We start from the raw sequence: 20138 nt of genomic DNA on the forward strand, positions 1-20138 counted from the left end.
CCCCCTTATCTCCGCTCACTGGTCACCATAGCAGCACCCACCTGTAGCACGCGCTCCAGCAGGTATATCTCTCTGGTCACCCCCAAAGCCAATTCCTCCTTTGGCCGTCTCTCTTTCCAGTTCTCTGCTGCCAATGACTGGAACGAACTACAAAAATCTCTGAAACTGGAAACACTTATCTCCCTCACTAGCTTTAAGCACCAGCTGTCAGAGCAGCTCACAGATCACTGCACCTGTACATAGCCCATCTATAATTTAGCCCAAACAACTACCTCTTCCCCTACTGTATTTATTTATTTTATTTTGATCCTTTGCACCCCATTATCTCTATTTCTACTTTGCACTTTCTTCTACTACAAATCTACCATTCCAGTGTTTTACTTGATATATTGTATTTACTTTGCCACCATGGACTTTTTTTTGCCTTTACCTTCCTTATCGCACCTCATTTGATCACATTGTACATAGATTTATTTTTCTACTGTATTATTGACTGTATATTTGTTTTACTCCATGTGTTGTTGTATGTTGTCAAACTGCTTTGCTTTATCTTGGCCAGGTCGCAATTGTAAATGAGAACTTGTTCTCAACTTGCCTACCTGGTTAAATAAAGGTGAAATAAAATAAATAAATAAATACAAATCTCTAGCATGACTAGGCCCAGCCTCTGCATCTCATTACCCCCTGCACATTAACCTCGATTTCCCCCACTGGCGCTTGTGCCCTCACCTTGTCTACGGCTTTTATGTGGGCACGCAAAGCTCTTATGCCCCAAATCCCCACACTCAAAACACCGTAGACTGTCTGTGCTGGCAAACCCTGCATAGAACTCCTCCCCATGCCCCACTTTAAAATGCACATTTAGCTGTTGCTCATTGTTATTCAGAAACATAAACACTTGCAAATTTGCAACTACCACTCTTGTCGAAGGGGTAGAGAGTGGTGAAACTGGCACCAACACACCCCTTACAAATATTCCACTAGCAATTAGCCTACCAACCAAATTTGCTCTTTTCATGAACACAACCACAGCTTTGTTCATTCTAGAAACAGAATGTATAAATTCAGCTCCTACCTGTTCACCGACTGCAAGCAGAACCTCCTCCACTTTAACTCCATTCTCAGGAACACACCTGAATCCATGCCGTATCGACAGCGTCTCCTTCGCGCTAGGCTGAGAAGCCATCGCGCAAACCACACCTTCCAAACCCCAGGAAACTTACTCTGTCCTCTTCCACCCTAACTCTGAAAAAGCTGTGGATACCGCTAAAACAAATAGTGCATTATCCCTCCACCATAGAAAATAAAAACTGAAAGAAAAGACCAAGAAAAGAATCAAGAAAGTTAGTTAGGACAGAACCCTCCACACCAAACACTCAAACTCCAAAAAACTCCCAGCATGCACTGCGAGAGAGAGCACAAGAAAGAGAAAGAAGAGGGAGAGAGGAGAGGAAAGAGAGAGAGAAGAGAGCACTAGAGAGAGAAAGAGGGGGAGGGAGAGAGAGGGCTTATTATCTCTGCTGACCATAGGTCCAGGTGGGCCATCTTGTCCAGAAGAACCAGGAAGTCCTTGTTCACCCTGAGAAGAGAAAAGCCATCCAATTAAAGTCCAGCATTACAACCTTCTGTAACTCTTATGGCCTCATATTGATTTCCTGTGCCCGGCACCATGATTAATTGCAGGAATACCGCAAAAAAAAATGTGTTTGAATAAACAACAGAAATGTATAAAGGACAAGCCAAATGGTACTATCGATTATTCCATGAGCACTGTTGTCAGATGGCTTTAGGGCTGTTTGGTCTCTCTCTCTCTGTGTTTGTGTGTGTGTGTGTGTGTATGTGTACGTGTGTACGTGTGCATGTGAATTTAAGGAAAGATGATGAACTTTGGATCTCAGACTTACAACGGGGCCGGGGATTCCACGCAGACCTTCTGGACCGGTCTTTCCCGAGGGCCCCTGGGGGCCGACGGGGCCAGCTTTACCTGGGGGTCCCTCGGCTCCAGACTCACCCTATAGTACAGGACAAGACTGTCACAGTGACACAACTCTAGATGTCCACGTCATTTCCATCTGATTTGATTGATGCTCTCTGTGAATTGACAATGTGTCTGTCTAGCAGGTAAACAACATGTCTTTATGCGTTCTGGGTCTCTTTATGCGTTCTGGGTCTCTATGTGTTCTGGGTCTCTATGTGTTCTGGGTCTCTTTATGTGTTCTGGGTCTCTATGTGTTCTGGGTCTCTTTATGCGTTCTGGGTCTCTATGTGTTCTGGGTCTCTTTATGCGTTCTGGGTCTCTATGTGTTCTGGGTCTCTTTATGCGTTCTGGGTCTCTATGTGTTCTGGGTCTCTTTATGCGTTCTGGATCTCTATATGTGTTCTGGATCTCTTTATGCGTTCTGGATCTCTTTATGCGTTCTGGATCTCTTCATGTGTTCTGGATCTCTTTATGTGTTCTGGATCTCTATATGTGTTCTGGATCTCTTTATGTGTTCTGGATCTCTTTATGTGTTCTGGATCTCTTTATGTGTTCTGTATCTCTTTATGTGTTCTGGATCTCTTTACGTGTTCTGGATCTCTTTATGTGTTCTGGATCTCTTTATGTGTTCTGGATCTTTTTATGTGTTCTGGATCTTTTTATGTGTTCTGGATCTCTTTATGTGTTCTGGGTCTCTTTATGTGTTCTGGATCTCTTTATGTGTTCATAATGATCTAACCCCTAACAACAGATGATAGACTGGGTTCTTATCCAATTCACGTCCTTGTCGTGTTCTAGATCTCTTTATGTGTTCATAATGATCTATGGTTCTTTGAAGAACCCCTAACAGATGATAGATGTATCCACTTCCCGTCCTTGTCGTGCGTACTGTCAAAGAGACATTCCTTCTACTGCGTTGAGCTTCAGGTGACTATAGCCTAGTCTTATGTTCACAGAGCAGCATAGATAACATCTGGAGGGTTTAGATAACAATGGGACTCTGTGATTGATGTGAAACAACAATGCCCAGTCTAAACCATAGCAGAGTGGGATAGGGCTAGAGACAACTGGCAAACAGACTTGTGACATGTCAGAGCTAGATACAGCACAGTACGTTTCCACAAATTAACACATAGCAAACACATTAAAAACACACAAACTGAATCTAAGCTAAAATAGGCTGTGTGAGTCCATACATTTCAATCTGATCTTGAGTGGAAAACCTTCAAACTCCCCCGACTTCCTGGGGGTTGTGTGTTTTAATTTGGGAGGAGGGGAGAGAGATTAAAGGAAAAGGGAAGAGGGGACAGGGATGAGGAGAGAGGGATGAGTGGAGAGGGAAGAGTGGAGAGGGTGGAGGGTGAGGGAACAGGGAACAGGGAAGTGGGGTGAGGCATGGGGGCTTGCTGTGGAGTCTGGAGTTCCTGATGCTGCTCTCTGGGTAAAGGTTGAATTGATTTTGTAGGTTACCTTGGTGCCCTTCTCTCCTTGTCTACCCTCTGCACCGGCAGATCCTGGGGGGCCCTGGGGAAGACGAGAAGACACGCTTTAGTATCACACAGCAGTGTGTCCGTGTGTGTGTGTGTGTGTGCATGCATGCGCAAGAATAATGTTTGTGTGTGTTTGTTTATTAGTCTGTGCATGTCTGCATGTGCAGTCAACAACAACAACATTGTGAGGGCAGTAATTCAGGTCAATTGTAACAAATCGTTACAGTGAAATACATCCATTGGACATCAATCAAACACACCAGTAAGAACCCAGAGTTGTGTTTGTAGTGAAATATTTCACTGAGTACTGAGGAAATGAGAAGTTGCTTGAACAAACATTTGGCTACGGGGCTGTACTTGAAGATTAAAAATAAACCTAGAAACAAATACTAGACATAGCAATATTGACATTTTAGTCATTCAACAGATGTTCTATTCCAGAGCGACGTACAGTAGTGAGCGCATACATTTTCGCACTGGTCCCCCCGAAGGAATTGAACCCGAGACCCTGGAGTTGCAAGTGCCATGCTCTACCAACTGAGTCACACAGGACCAAAACACAACCTCTAAAATATTCCTGAATGAGGGGTTGTTAATAAATCCATAAACCAGGTCATATCTAGTAGCTTCAGTATTCCCCCCTGAGAACATCTTCATTCAATACAACACTGATGAAAACCAGAGTCTTGATCAAATCTCCTTGAAAAGTACACCTTAATCTACCCACAAATTTGCAAAGAAAATCTATTTGACTGAACGGGAGTGTGGACATGCTTCATACCCATATAACAGAACTGAACTACTTCTCACTCACTCACTCACTCACTCACACACCTCTCCCTCTCTAGTCTCCGATCACTTCAAGGGTTTCCAGGTGATCTGTTCTTTCTGGCCACCTCTCAGCCTAAGGCTGTCTCTTTCAACTATACAAGGGGTCCTCACATCAAAACCCCATGCAGTCCACAGAGAGGCACACTTCTCTGATCAGACAGCATGGGAAAGCAGGGATGGCAACAGGGCTATGTGTTTTGACTGAGTTCCCATGTAGAGATGACAGCAGGGCTGTGTGTTTTGACTGGGTTCCAATGTAGAAATGACAGCAGGTCTGTGTGTTTTCACTGAGTTCTCATGTAGAAATGACAGCAGGGCTGTGTGTTTTGACTGAGTTCCCATGTAGAAATGACAAGCAGGGCTGTGTGTTTTGACTGATTTAGAGATATGGCCAAAACGGCAGCATCGGCTTTGTTTCTCTGCTTTCACCCTCACTTTCTGCTTTCATCCTCACTAGCCGGTTCCCCTCTCTCCACTGGGATTTTCTGTCTCTAACCCTATTACAGGGGCCGAGTCACTGGCTTACTGGTGCTCTTCCATGCCGCCCATAGGAGGGGTGCGTCACTTGAGTGGGTCGAGTCACTGACGTGGTCTTCCTGTCTGGGTTAGCGCCCCCCCTTGGGTTGTGCCATGGCGGAGATCTTTGTGGGCTATACTCGGCCTTGTCTCAGGATGGTAAGTTGGTGGTTGAAGATATCCCTCTAGTGGTGTGGGGGCTGTACTTTGGCAAAGTGGGTGGGGTTATATCCTGCCTGTTTGGCCCTGTCTGGGGGTATCATCGGATGGGGCCACAGTGTCTCCTGACCGCTCCTGTCTCAGCCTCCAGTATTTATGCTGCAGTAGTTTGTGTCTCGGGGGGCTAGGGTCAGTCTGTTATATCTGGAGTGTTTCTCCAGTATCCTGTGTGAATTTAAGTATGCTCTCTCTAATTCTCTCTTTCTTTCTTTCTTTCTTTCTCTTGGGGGACCTGAGCCCTAGGACCATGCCTCAGGACTACCTGGCATGATGACTCTTTGCTGTCCCCAGTCCACCTGGCCGTGCTGCTGCTCCAGTTTCAACTCTTCTGCCTGTGGCTATGGAACCCTGACCTGTTCACCGGACATGCTACCTGTCCCAGACCTGCTGTTTTCAACTCTCTAGAGACTGCAGGAGCGGTAGAGATACTCTCAATGATCGGCTATGAAAAGCCAACTGACATTTACTCCTGAGGTGCTGACCTGTTGTACCCTCGACAACTACTGTGATTATTATTATTTGACCGTGCTGGTCATTCATGAACATTTGAACATCTTGGCCATGTTCTGTTATAATCTCCACCCGGCACAGCCAGAAGAGGACTGGCCACCCCTCATAGCCTGGTTCCTCTCTAGGTTTCTTCCTAGGTTTTGGCCTTTCTAGGGAGTTTTTCCTAGCCACCGTGCTTCTTCACCTGCATTGCTTGCTGTTTGGGGTTTTAGGCTGGGTTTCTGTACAGCATTTTGAGACATCAGCTGATGTAAGAAGGACTGCGTAAATACATTTGATTTGATTTGACTTTATGAGTTGTGAGCGATAGGCCAACATGATGCTACTTCTGTTAACACCAAACTGCTGACTACCTACTGTGGTTGTCCCTAGTCTTCCAACCATATTCTGTTAACACCAAACTGCTGACTACCTACTGTAGTTGTCCCTACTCTTCCAACCATATGAAATAGTATTGGGAATATTTGTGATCTGTATGTTGTCTTGTCTTGGGGTAGTATAAATACAACAGCAGTCTAAAAACAAATGAACTACTCTAAACTGTAAATGGTATGTCTTTCCAGATAAATATCTATATTGAGACAAAAAATCAAACCTTTAAGATAAAAACAAATGAGATTCAAATAACTAAAGAATGTCTCTGGTGCTAAATTGATTTAGACAGTGCCTGAAGGATCTGGAGAGAGATTTCAGCTTCATTTCAAATTGCTATAGGTAAACTGCTGAGGAAGTAAAAACACCCTGCAACGCTAAATGCAAAACACCCCAAATTACTGATTCAGGGGAGCAGAATGCCTGGGAGTTGCAGAAATCATTCTAGGTAAACATTTTTTGGGGAAGCAGATAAAATGCCTATGATGATGAAATAGCCATTTTCCTAAAATAATCCCTTGGCCATTAGGAGCTGCATGTTGATATGATGCTAAATACTCTGAATATAAATTCCGTCAAGCACATTGCAAAAGCAATTGGCGGTTTTTGTGTCTGCTGTAAATTGCAGCTATTTTAAGCTATTGGCCTATGTCATAAAGCTGTTGCAGAAGATAGCTCGAGATAGCGACTTCTTTGAGAAATGTGGGACAATAATTGCCACTTTTCTTTTAAAGAAAGAATTTAACATCCGTCAAAAGGAAGTTCATGCACTATTTGGGATTCACTAATGTTGCGTGCTTTCAACTGATATTAGCCAACCATGAATGATGTTACACTTGATAAGTTCCCAGGGAACGTCAAAGGGAATTTACAGTGCCTTCGGAAAGTACTGAGACCCTTGACTTTTTCCACATTTTGTTATATTACAGCCTTATTCCAAAATGTATTTAAAACAAGAAATAATAATCAATCTACACACAATACTCAATAATGACAAAGCAGTACTTTACTCAGTACTTTGTTGAAGCACCTTTGGCAGCGATTACAGCCTCGATTCTTCTTGGGTATGACGCTACAAGCTTGGCACACCTGTATTTAGGGGAGTTTCTCCCATTCTTCTCTGCAGATCCTCTCAAGCTCTGTCAGTTTGGATGGGGAGCGTTGCTGCACAGGTATTTTCAGGTCTCTCCAGAGATGTTCAATCGGGTTTAAGTTCGGGCTCTGGCTCAGCCACTCAAGGACAATCAGAGACTTGTCCCGAAGCCACTCCTGCATTGTCTTGGCTGTGTGCTTAGGGTCATTGTCCTGTAGCGAGGTGAACCTTCGCTCCCCAGTCTGAGGTCCTGAGCACTCTGGAGCAGGTTTTCATCAAGGATCTCTCTGTACTTTGCTACATTCATCTTTCCCTCGATCCTGACTAGTCTCCCAGTCCCTGTCGCTGAAAAACATCCCCACAGCATGATGCTGCCACCACCATGCTTCACAGTAGGAATGGTGCCAGGTTTCCTCCAGATGTGAAGCTTGGCATTCATGTCAAATAATTCAATATTGGTTTCATCAGACCAGAAAATCTTGTTTCTCATGGTCTGAGAGACTTTAGGTGGCTTTTGGCAAACTCCAAGCGGGCTGTTATGTACCTTTTACTGAGGAGTGGCTTCCGTCTGGCCACTCTACCATAAATGCCTGATTGGTGGAGTGCTGCAGAGATGGTTGTCCTTCTGGAAGGTTCTCCTATCTCCACAGAGGAACTCTAAAGCTCTGTCAGAGTGACCATCGAGTTCTTGGTCACCTCCCTGACTAAGGCCCTTCTCCCCCCGATTGCTCAGTTTGGTCGGGCAGCCAGGTCTAGGAAGAGTCTTGGTGGTTCCAAACTTCTTCCATTTAAGAATGATGGAGGCCACTGTGTTCTTGGGGACCTTCAATGCTACAGAATTTTTTTGGTACGCTTCCCCAGATCTGTGCCTCGTCACAATCCTGTCTCAGAGCTCTAAGGACAATTCCTTCGACCTCATGGCTTAGTTTTTGCTCTGACATGCACTGTCAACTGTGGGACCTTATACAGACAGGTGTGTGCCTTTCCAAATCATGTCCAATCAATTGAATTTACTACAGGTGGACTCAATCAATTTGTAGAAACATCTAAAGGATGATCAATGAAAACAGGGTGAACCTGAGCTCAACTTTGAGTCTCATACAAAGGCTCTGAATACTTATGTAAATAAGGTATTTCTGTTTTCCATTTTTAATACATTTGCAAAAATGTCTAACAACCTGTTTTAACTTTGTCATTATGGGTTACTGTGTGTAGATTGCTGAGGATTTTATTTATTTTAATAAATTTTAGATGAAGTCTATAACGTAACAAAATACGGAGAAGGTCAAGAGGTCTGAATACTTTCCGAAGGCACTGTACATGGTAGCAGCTTCATACAGTGAAGTCAGACATGAAGTTCCTCTTTCGAAAAGGGTCATCATCATAACAAAAAGTATTTTAAATGTAAGCTACATCTTTATCTTTGCCCCAGAGAACAAAATGTCAGGAAAGTCCATTTTTACCTGTGAACTGAGTTGGTGACGGCTGACCTGCCTCTGTAATGACATCTCACTTCACCACAACCATACAATCGGCAGGTAGCCTAGTGGTTACAGCGTTGGGCCAGTAACCGAAAGGCTCGAATCCCTGAGCTGACAAGATAAAAATCTGTCGTTCTGCCCCTGAGCAAGGCAGTTAACCCACGGTTCTCCCCCGGGTGCTGTGGATGTCGATTAAGGCAGCCCCCCTGCACCTCTCTGATTCAGATCGGTTGGGTTAAATGCAGAAGACACATTTCAGTTGAAGGCATTCAGTTGTAGATTCCTGTAGACAAGCCCCAAGGAGGGACAGATAGAGGTCTATGTCCTGAAAATACCCACATCATACCCCTCCCTCTCTGTTCTTCTAGCGTTATTCCATGGCTGTCAGTCAAAGTGGCCCAGATCAACAGTGTGTCAGGGGAGATTTCGCTCTCTCTCTAGACAGTAAATTCGTTTTGGGCCTGATGCTTTTTTGCCCTATTTTCCTCACAGAGAAAAGAAAACAGAAGCTACAGTATTTCACAAAGCGTGCCATGACTATGAAATTGATACACCATATATACAAAAGTATGTGGACACCACTTCAAATGAGTGGATTTGGCTATTTCAGCTACACCCGTTGCAGACAGGAGTCTAAAATCTAGCACACAGCCATGCAATCTCCATAGTACATTGGCAGTAACATGGCCTTATTGAAGAGCTCAATGACTTTCAACGTGGCATGGTCATAGGATGCCACATTTCCAACAAAGTCAGTTAGTCAAATTTCTGCCCTGCTGGAGCTGCCCCGGTCAATGGTAAGTGCTGTTATTGTGAAGTGGAAACGTCTAGGAACAACAACAGCTCAGCCGCGAAGTGGTAGGCCACACAAGCTCAAAGAACGGGACCGGCGAGTGCTGAAGCACGAAGCGCGGAAAAATCATCTGTCCTCGGTTGCAACACTCACTACCAAATTCGAAAATGCCTCTGGAAGCAACGTCAGCACAATAACTGTTCATCTGGAGCTTTACGGGTTTCCATGGCTGAACAGCCGCACACAAGCCTAAGATCACTATATGTAATGCCAACTGTAAAGTTTGGTGGAGGAGGAATAATGGTCTGGGGCTGTTTTACATGGTTCGGACTAGGCCCCTTGACATTCTAGGCGATTCTGTGCTTACAACTTTGTGGCAACAGTTTGGGGAAGGCCCTTTTCTGTTTCAGCATGACAATGCCCCTGTGCACAAAGCGAGGTCCATACATAAATGGATTGTCGAGATCGGTGTAAAAGAACTTGACTGGTCTGACCTCAAACCCATTGAACGCTTTTGGGATGAATTGGAATGACGACTGCGAGCCAGGCCTAATCGCCCAACATCAGTGCCCAACCTCACTAATATTCTTGTGGCTGAATGGAAGCAAGTCCTAGCAGCAATGTTCCAACATCTAGTGGAAAGCCTTCCCAGAAGAGTGGAGGCTGTTATAGCAGTAAAGGGGGGAATAACTCCATATTAATTCCCATGATATTGGAATGAGATTTTCGATGAGCAGGGATCCACATACTTTTGGTCATGTACAGAGATTTGAGATAGCCTACATTTCCATGTAGAGACAGCTCAGTGGGCTTTGAGATAGATACATTTCCATGTACAGGTTTGAGATATCTTTCATTTCCATTTAGAGACAGCTCAGTGGGTTTGAGATATCTTTAATTTCCATGTAGAGACAGCTCAGTGGGTTTGAGATATCTTTAATTTCCATATAGAGACGGCTCAGTGGCCCTGACCCTGCAAATCCCAAATTGTTTTTGGGGGGGGGGGGGGTTGTTGTAGAGTTTGGATGGATTGTTTAGGGTAAAGAATTCTCACCTGATGACTCTAGGTTTAATCAACAATGACTGGGTGCATTTCTATGTCTGGTTTAATAATAAGATGAATACAATACATAGAACTGTGTGTCAATAGGTGTTGGATATGGGACAATGGGACTCGGTCAAAAAAATCTAGTCCAAATCGTGATTAATGAGTTACCATTAAATCAAATCAAATCCAAATTGTATTAGTCACATGCGCCAAATACAACAGGCGTAGACCTTACAGGGAAACGCTTACTTACAAGCCCCTAACCAACAATGCAGTTAAAAAAAATGTCAATAAGAAATAAAAGTAACAAGTATTTAAAGAGCTGCGGTAAAATATATATATATAGGGGGGTATCGGTACAGAGTCAATGTGCGGGGGCACCGGTTAGTCGAGGTAATTGAGGTAATAAGTACATGTAGGTAGAGTTATTAAAGTTACTATTTATAGATGATAACAACAGAGAGTAGCAGCAGTGTCAAAGGGGGGGGGGGCAAATGCAAATAGTAAAAACACACAATATAACGTACTATATTGTTCAATCTTTTATCTGATATGGATGAAAGTGATATTGACGTCTGTGGTGTGTTGGTTGTGATGATGATGAACACGATGATGAAGATGCTTAGACTTACTCTCTTGCCGGGGGGACCAGGTGGACCAGATTCACCAGATGGACCAGGGGGCCCCTAGAGGACAGAAGACGTACAAAATAGAAGAAGAGACGAGGAACGAGAGTTAGGAGTGAACACAGTCTGTTGTGAATAAAGGTATATTAACGTGATATAGAGGATTAGTATTTGAAATCTCCAATGGATTGTCCAGTGACTACACATTGACATTAGACAGGTATGAATTCCAAAAGGCTTAACTGATATATCTACGAGTGGAGTTAGACGCCGTAGTCTGAAATATCGCATTGGTTTTCAGAATCAGCTTCATCCAATTATCTCAAAGTTAATTAGATGCAATCACAGCACATTTCGGTTTACTTAACCAAATATTTGAACAACGCAAATGAGAAAGTGGAGAATACAACTCTGAGCGGATAGGAATTAACAGAATTATTCAACTGCGTAATTTGGTTTATAGTGAAACTCTCCATTGTTATTTCAGAGAATTAAATATGATTTTAAAGTTGAACTTCACCGAAACATTACAAAACCTTATTTTACTTTAACTTCAAATGACACTTCAAAATACCTTACTCGGATACCTTACACAATACCTTACTCTGATACCACACACTTTATATAATACTTAACACTTTACACAATACCTTACTCTGATACCACACACTTTATATAATACTTAACACTTTACACAATACCTTACTCTGATACCACACACTTTATATAATACTTAACACTTTACACAATACCTTACTCTGATACCACACACTTTATATAATACTTAACACTTTACACAATACCTTACTCTGATACCACACACTTTATATAATACTTAACACTTTACACAATACCTTACTCTGATACCACACACTTTATATAATACTTAACACTTTACACAATACCTTACTCTGATACCACACACTTTATATAATACCTTACTCTGATACCTTATACTTTACACACTACCTTACTCTACATAATACATAACTCTGATAACGTACACTTTACACAATACCTTACTCTGACATCTTACACTTTACACAATACCTTACACTTTACATAACACTTTACAAAATACCTTACTCTGATACCTTACACTTTACATAATACTTTACAATGTGCATAATACCTTAAACTGATACCTTACACACTACCTTACACTTTACAATTTACATACTACCTTACTCTGATACCATACACTTCACATAATACATGACACGTTTCTTAATCCTTTACTATGATACCTTACACTTTACATAATACATTACACTTGAAATAATATCTTACTCTGATACCTTGCACTTTACATAATACCTTAATTTGATACCGTACACGTTATATAACACCTTACTCTGATACCGTACACTTTAAACAATACATTACACTTCAAATAATACCATACTAAGATACCTTACACGTTATATAATACCTTACTCTGATTCCTTACACGTTACATATTACCTTACATAACACACATTACATACCAATTTGCTATGATACCTTACACTTCCCACAATATTTTACTATAATACTTTACATAATACATTACACTTGAAATAATACCTTACGCTGATACCTTACACTTTACATAATACATTACACTTTACATAATACCTTACTCTGATACCTTAAACTTTACATAATACAATACACATTACTCTTCACATAATACCTTACTTTGATACCTTACACTTTACATAATACATTACACTTTACATAATACCTTACGCTGATACCTTAAACTTTACATAATACATTACACTTGAACAAATACCTTACTCCCATACCTTACACTTTACATTACACATTACACAATAACTTACTCTGGTACCTTAAACTTTACATAATACCTTACACTTTACATACTACATTACACTTGAAATAATACCTAACTCTCATACCTTTCACTTTACACAAAACCTTACACTCAACATAATACCGTACTCTGATACCTTACACTTTAAATAATACCTTACACTGTATATACTACCTTACTCTGATACCTTACATTTTGTATAATACCTTACTCTAATACCTTATACTTTAAATAATACCTTACAGTTTACATAATACCTTACTTTGATACCTTACATATTACATAATACATTCATCTGAGGCAAACACACACACACACACACACACACATGAACTCATTCTTATTGCTAAGAGTAAAAACAATGTTCTTCTATTTCCCAGCACTTGTAAATCTATTTACATTCGTAAATGTTAATACATATTGTTATTCACACACCCGAACAAAGGCTTCAATAATCAGATTTGCTGTTCATATTTGTAAACAAATTTTAAGAAATCTATAAAAGCAATGAACATACTGTACTCATATACCAGATCTGAAGAAGTAAATTGTATGACTCAATGTTCTCTATTGTAGGTACTTATTCACAAATGCAAGCTTATGGTAATGTATTACAGGCAAAGCACACAGGGGGTTGTATCGGTTACGAATAGGATAGGCTAGGCTGTTCATATATAGACGATTAGGACAGACTAATGGCAAATGGTGATGGTAATGCGCTCATACAGTCGCCCACTCTATCGTGCTGCAAATTGGAATTAAGAGCTGTGTAGAATTGTTGATTTTGTGTTTATTTATGACATATGGACTTACAGGTTGACCAGATTCACCATCCTCTCCTTTCTCTCCTGCAGAGCCGTCAGTTCCCTAGGGAGAGAAGAAATATACATATACATGTGAGATGGGTCAGCACGATCTGATTAAATTACAAATGACCATTCCTGGTAGCAGTGGGAGTCACTTTACACATACAGTACACACTATACGCATGTAATGGCATTACAGTCTGACTGACAGTGATGGCATCTAATAATACTGGTATCTTTACAGCTGAATTAGTTGAATAATAAAACATTAAGGCATGAATCAAAGATGTGATGCTTACAGCAACACCAGCTTCACCAGGTGGACCAGGGTCTCCAGGGAAACCAACCGGCCCCTGGAAGGTAAAGGAGAGACAGGAGAAGAAAAAAAACATAAAACGTTTATAATATCTTTTATACTATTACACAATATTACAATATTCAACCTAAGTGGCCAGGGAACAATATCTTGTTTGTGCCTAAAGATTGTTGTAAATCTGACGAGGAGAGGTTTAGCTCCCCCCGACCATATCAATTGTCAATGGCACTTTGAGTGAAACTTGGCTCCTAAATTCTACAAACAGTAATGTCAGCAAAGCACTCGCCACAGTTCACTTCTCTATTCAAAAAGACAACATGTCTTAAAAATATGTATGTAGTTCTATCACTGAGAGCTGATGTCTTATGGGAGTAGAGAGTGACTCTTACAGGATTTCCCTTGGGTCCATCATCTCCAGGGGGTCCTTTGGAGCCTGCGGGTCCGGCAGCTCCAGGTGGTCCTGCCTCTCCTTTGTCTCCTCTCTCGCCTTCAGATCCCTGTAGAGAACAACAGACAGCATCAATATTTCTTTAGGTCCCTGTAGAGAACAACAGACAGCATCAATATTTCTTTAGGTCCCTGTAGAGAACAACAGACAGCATCAATATTCCTTTAGGTCCCTGTAGAGAACAATAGATGGCATCAATATTCCTTTAGGTCCCTATAGAGAACAACAGACGGCATCAATATTCCTTTAGGTCCCTGTAGAGAACAACAAATGGCATCAATATTCCTTTAGGTCCCTGTAGAGAACAACAGATGGCATCAATATTCCTTTAGGTCCCTGTAGAGAACAACAGATGGCATCAATATTCCTTTAGGTCCCTGTAGAGAACAACAAATGGCATCAATATTCCTTTAGGTCCTTATAGAGAACAACAGATGGCATCAATATTCCACTCTGCCACGTCAAATAGCCAGAAGCCACAGGGCTCTTCTTGCAGGTTGTACTTACCGATGTGGAATCATTGCGAGCCGTAGGTCGGGATTTTTTTTACCTTGAACAACACAGCAGCTTTTTTGGCAGGTTTTGTTATTTTTGTATAACAAAAAATGTACAATGAAGTTTGTTCTTTTACAAGAATGTTTGTTTTCCCCAATTTGTTGGCGTGGTCCAGGGGAACGAATTCTTATGATGTGAGTATCGACTCGGAGTATGATAATATTCAGGAATGATTTTGGTCATGGTTCTGGAATGTACTGAAGATTCCATTGGTACTGAGCTGCCTCAGTTCCACAGTTATAACCATGTTAAAAGGGACTGAGCTGCCTGAACTACACAGTTATAACCATGTTAAAAGGGACTGAGCTGCCTGAATTACGCAGTTATAACCATGTTAAAAGGGACTGAGCTGCCTGAACTACACAGTTATAACCATGTTAAAAGGTACTGAGCTGCCTGAACTACACAGTTATAACCATGTTAAAAGGTACTGAGCTGCCTCGGTTTCACAGCCATAACCATGTTAAAAGGTACTGAGCTGCCTGAACTACACAGTCATAACCATGTTAAAAGGTACGGAGCTGCCTCGGTTTCACAGCCATAACCATGTTAAATTGTACTGAGCTGCCTGAACTACACAGTTATAACCATGTTAAAAGGGACTGAGCTGCCTGAACTACACAGTTATAACCATGTTAAAAGGGACTGGGCTGCTTCAGTTAAACAGCCATAACCATGTTAAAAGGTACTGAGCTGCCTGAACTACACAGTTATAACCATGTTAAAAGGGACTGAGCTGCTTCAGTTAAACAGTTATAACCATGTTAAAAGGGACTGAGCTGCTTCAGTTAAACAGTTATAACCATGTTAAAAGGGACTGAGCTGCCTCGGTTTCACAGCCATAACCATGTTAAAAGGGACTGAGCTGCCTGAACTACACAGTTATAACCATGTTAAAAGGGACTGAGCTGCCTGAAATACACAGTTATAACCATGTTAAAAGGGACTGAGCTGCCTGAACTACACAGTTATAACCATGTTAAAAGGTACTGAGCTGCCTGAACTACACAGTTATAACCATGTTAAAAGGTACTGAGCTGCCTCGGTTTCACAGCCATAACCATGTTAAAAGGTACTGAGCTGCCTGAACTACACAGTTATAACCATGTTAAAAGGGACTGAGCTGCCTGAACTACACAGTCATAACCATGTTAAAAGGTACTGAGCTGCCTCGGTTTCACAGCCATAACCATGTTAAATTGTACTGAGCTGCCTGAACTACACAGTTATAACCATGTTAAAAGGGACTGAGCTGCCTGTACTACACAGTTATAACCATGTTAAAAGGGACTGAGCTGCTTCAGTTAAACAGCCATAACCATGTTAAAAGGTACTGAGCTGCCTGAACTACACAGTTATAACCATGTTAAAAGGGACTGAGCTGCTTCAGTTAAACAGTTATAACCATGTTAAAAGGGACTGAGCTGCTTCAGTTAAACAGTTATAACCATGTTAAAAGGGACTGAGCTGCCTCGGTTTCACAGCCATAACCATGTTAAAAGTTACTGAGCTGCCTGAACTACACAGTTATAACCATGTTAAAATGTACTGACCTGGCTGAACTACACAGTCATAACCATGTTAAAAGGTACTGAGCTGCATGAACTACACAGTTATAACCATGTTAAAAGGTACTGAGCTGCCTGAACTACACAGTTATAACCATGTTAAAAGGTACTGAACTGCCTGAACTACACAGTCATAACCATGTTAAAAGGTACTGAGCTGCCTGAACTACACAGTTATAACCATGTTAAAAGGTACTGAGCTGCCTGAACTACACAGTTATAACCATGTTAAAAGGTACTGAGCTGCCTGAACTACACAGTTATAACCATGTTAAAATGTACTGAGCTGCCTGAACTATACAGTCATAACCATGTTAAAAGGTACTGAGCTGCCTGAACTACACAGTTATAACCATGTTAAAAGGGACTGAGCTGCTTCAGTTAAACAGTCATCACCATGTTAAAAGGTACTGAGCTGCCTGAACTACACAGTCATAGCCATGTTAAAAGGTACTGAGTTGCCTGAAATACACAGCCATAACCATGTTAAAAGGTACTGAGCTGCCTGAACTACACAGTCATAACCATGTTAAAAGGTACTGAGCTGCCTGAACTACACAGTCATAACCATGTTAAAAGGTACTGAGCTGCCTGAACTACACAGTTATAACCATGTTAAAAGGTACTGAGCTGTCTGAACTACACAGTTATAACCATGTTAAAAGGTATTGAGCTGCCTGATCTACACAGTTATAACCATGTTAAAAGGTACTGAGCAGCCTGAACTACACAGTTATAACCATGTTAAAATGTACTGAGCTGTCTGAACTACAAAGTTATAACCATGTTAAAAGGTACTGAGCTGCCTGAACTACACAGTTATAACCATGTTAAAAGGTACTGAGCTGCCTGAACTACACAGTCATCACCATGTTAAAAGGTACTGAGCTGCCTGAACTACACAGTTATAACCATGTTAAAAGGTACTGAGCTGCTTCAGTTAAACAGAATTTTGACTAGAACCAAAAAAGTGGATCATATTACTCCAGCGCTAGCCTCTCTCCTGTTAAGGCTAGGGCTGATTTCAAGGTTATACAGCTCACATACAAAGCATTACATGGGCTTGCTCATACCTATCTCTCCGATTTGGTCCTGCTGTACTTACCTACAAGTACGCTACGGTCACAAGACACAGGCCTCCTTACTGTCCCTAGAATTTCTAAGCAAACAGCTGGAGGCAGGGCTTTTTCCTAAGGTGCTCCATTTTTATGGAATGGTCTGCCTATCCATGTGAGAGACGCAGGACCTTTAAGTCTTTATTGAAGACTTATCTCTTCAGTAGGTCCTATGGTTGAGTGTAGTCTGGCCTAGGAGCGTGAAGGTGAACGGAATGGCACTGGAGCGACAAACCACTCTTGCTGTCTCTGCCTGGCCGGTTCCCCTCTCTCCACTGAGATTCTCTGCTTCAAACCATATTACAGGGGCTTAGTCACTGGCTTACTGGTGCTCTTCCATCCCGTCCCTATGAGGGGTGCGTCACTTGAGTGGGTTGAGTCACTGACATGATCTTCCTGTCCGGGTTGGCGCCCCCCTCGGGTTGATGGTTTCCTGTGTGAATTTAAGTTTGCTCTCTCTAATTCTCTCTCTCTCCCTCCCCTCCCGGAGGACCTGAGCTCTGGGACCATGCCTCAGGGCTACCTGGCCTGATGACTTGTTGCAGTCCCCTGTCCAGCTGGTCGTGCTGCTGCTCCAGTTTCAACTGTTCTGCCTGCGGCTATGGAGCCCTGACCTGTTCACCGGACGTGCTACGTTGTCCCGGACCTGTTGTTTTCAACTCTCTCTCTCCGTACCGCACCTGCTGTCTCTAACTGAATGATCGGCTATGAAAACCCAATTGACATTTACTCCTGAGGTGCTGACCTGTTGCTCCCTCTACAACCACTGTGATTATTATTATTATTTGACCCTGCTGGTCATCTATGAACATTTGAACATCTTGGCCATATACTGTTATAATCTCCACCCTGCACAGCCAGAAGAGGACTGGCCACCCCTCATAGCCTGGTTCCTCTCTAGGTTTCATCCTAGGTCCTGCCTTTCTAGGGAGTTTTTCCTAGCCACAGTGCTTCTACATCTGCATTGCTTGCTGTTTGGGGTTTTAGGCTGGGTTTCTGTACAGCACTTTGTGACACCGGCTGATGTAAGAAGGCCTTTATAAATACATTTGATGGATTGATTGATGTTAAAATGTACTGAGCTGCCTGAACTACACCGTCATAAACATGTTAAAAGGTACTGAGCTGCTTCAGTTAAACAGTCATAACCATGTAAAAAGGTAAACAATGTGTACTATATTTTGTCTGTTAATAAGAGCGTCTGTTAAGAGTTTGTGAAGTGACTCAGCTTGGCTGTTTTACCGTGGAACGCTGGCCAACAACACACTGAGAACCACGCTGTGACGCTGGCCCGTCAGCAGCAACACAGCACCAGCAAATTACTACCGCTCACATCACTAACAGGACTTGCCATGTCGCTGTGTTGTTATTCCGTTTATGTGAGGTCTTATAAAGTAGATTCACTATACATAATCATAGTTCTGGTAATAGGGGAATACACAAACACATGATGACTTGGATGACAGATTATTATAGTAACACGGTCGCGGACAAACAGACACACTGAAAAATAAACTTACTCCAGTTCCGGAATCTCCAGGGGTTCCAGGGTTGCCAGCTTCACCGTTTTCACCCTGAAAATGAAAACACCATGTTAGAATCTCTACCATGATCGACACCCTTATGAATACATTATCTACTAGATGACATTATCTTTATAAACACATTATCCTGTTGTAAACACAATCCTATGCCATAGTAATTACATTATCCTGATACACTATTGATTACATTACCCTGATGCCCTAATGATTACATTACCTGGATGCCCTAATGATTACATTACCCGGATGCCCTAATGATTACATTACCTTGATGCCCTAATGATTACATTACCCTGATACCCTAACGATTACATTACCCTGATGCCCTAATGATTACATTACCCTGATGCCCTAATGATTATATTACCCTGATACCCTAATGATTACATTACTCTGATACTCTAATGATTACATTACCCTAATGCCCTAATGATTACATTACCCTGATGCCCTAATGATTATATTACCCTGATACCCTAATGATTACATTACTCTGATACTCTAATGATTACATTACCCTGATGCCCTAATGATTACATGACCCTGATGCCCTAATGATTACATTACCCGGATGCCCAAATGATTACATTACCCGGATGCCCAAATGATTACATTACCCTGATGCCCTAATGATTACATTACCCTGATGCCCTAATGATTACATTACCCTGATACCCTAATGATTATATTACCCTGATGCCCTAACGATTACATGATCATGTTGTCAAAACATTCCTAGGGCTTTAGAACGATATGAGTAGTACTATATTTTTATAGAGGATGTTGAGTGTCATTCTGTTGAACTCCTGAGCACCATTAAGTTAGGGATAGGGTGCAGCATTGGGAAGTTTGGATGAAAAGTGTGCCCAGAGTAAACTGCCTGTTACTCAGGCCCAGAAGCTAGAATATGCATATAATTAGTAGATTTGGATAGAAAACACTCTAAAGTTTCCAAAACTGTTAAAATAATGTTTGTGCGTATAACATAACTCATATGGCAGGCGAAAACC

The 20138-nt window shown here is 41.9% G+C and overlaps 1 protein-coding gene across 1 annotated transcript in view; it reads right to left on the bottom strand.

The window, feature by feature from the left end:
* LOC115195250 (collagen alpha-1(XI) chain) overlaps positions 1-20138 on the bottom strand; it is a 181933-nt gene that overhangs the window by 12417 nt on the left and 149378 nt on the right. The window contains exons 45-52 of the mRNA XM_029755026.1: positions 19105-19158; positions 14288-14395; positions 13882-13935; positions 13590-13643; positions 10964-11017; positions 3449-3502; positions 1905-2012; positions 1526-1579 (exon numbers count right to left, since the gene is read on the bottom strand). Of these exons, the coding sequence (XP_029610886.1) occupies positions 1526-1579; positions 1905-2012; positions 3449-3502; positions 10964-11017; positions 13590-13643; positions 13882-13935; positions 14288-14395; positions 19105-19158 (540 nt within the window). The remainder of the gene's footprint in view (positions 1-1525; positions 1580-1904; positions 2013-3448; positions 3503-10963; positions 11018-13589; positions 13644-13881; positions 13936-14287; positions 14396-19104; positions 19159-20138) is intronic.

The sequence above is a fragment of the Salmo trutta genome, chromosome 6, assembly GCF_901001165.1.
Source record: "Salmo trutta chromosome 6, fSalTru1.1, whole genome shotgun sequence".
NCBI classification, from domain to species: domain Eukaryota; kingdom Metazoa; phylum Chordata; class Actinopteri; order Salmoniformes; family Salmonidae; genus Salmo; species Salmo trutta.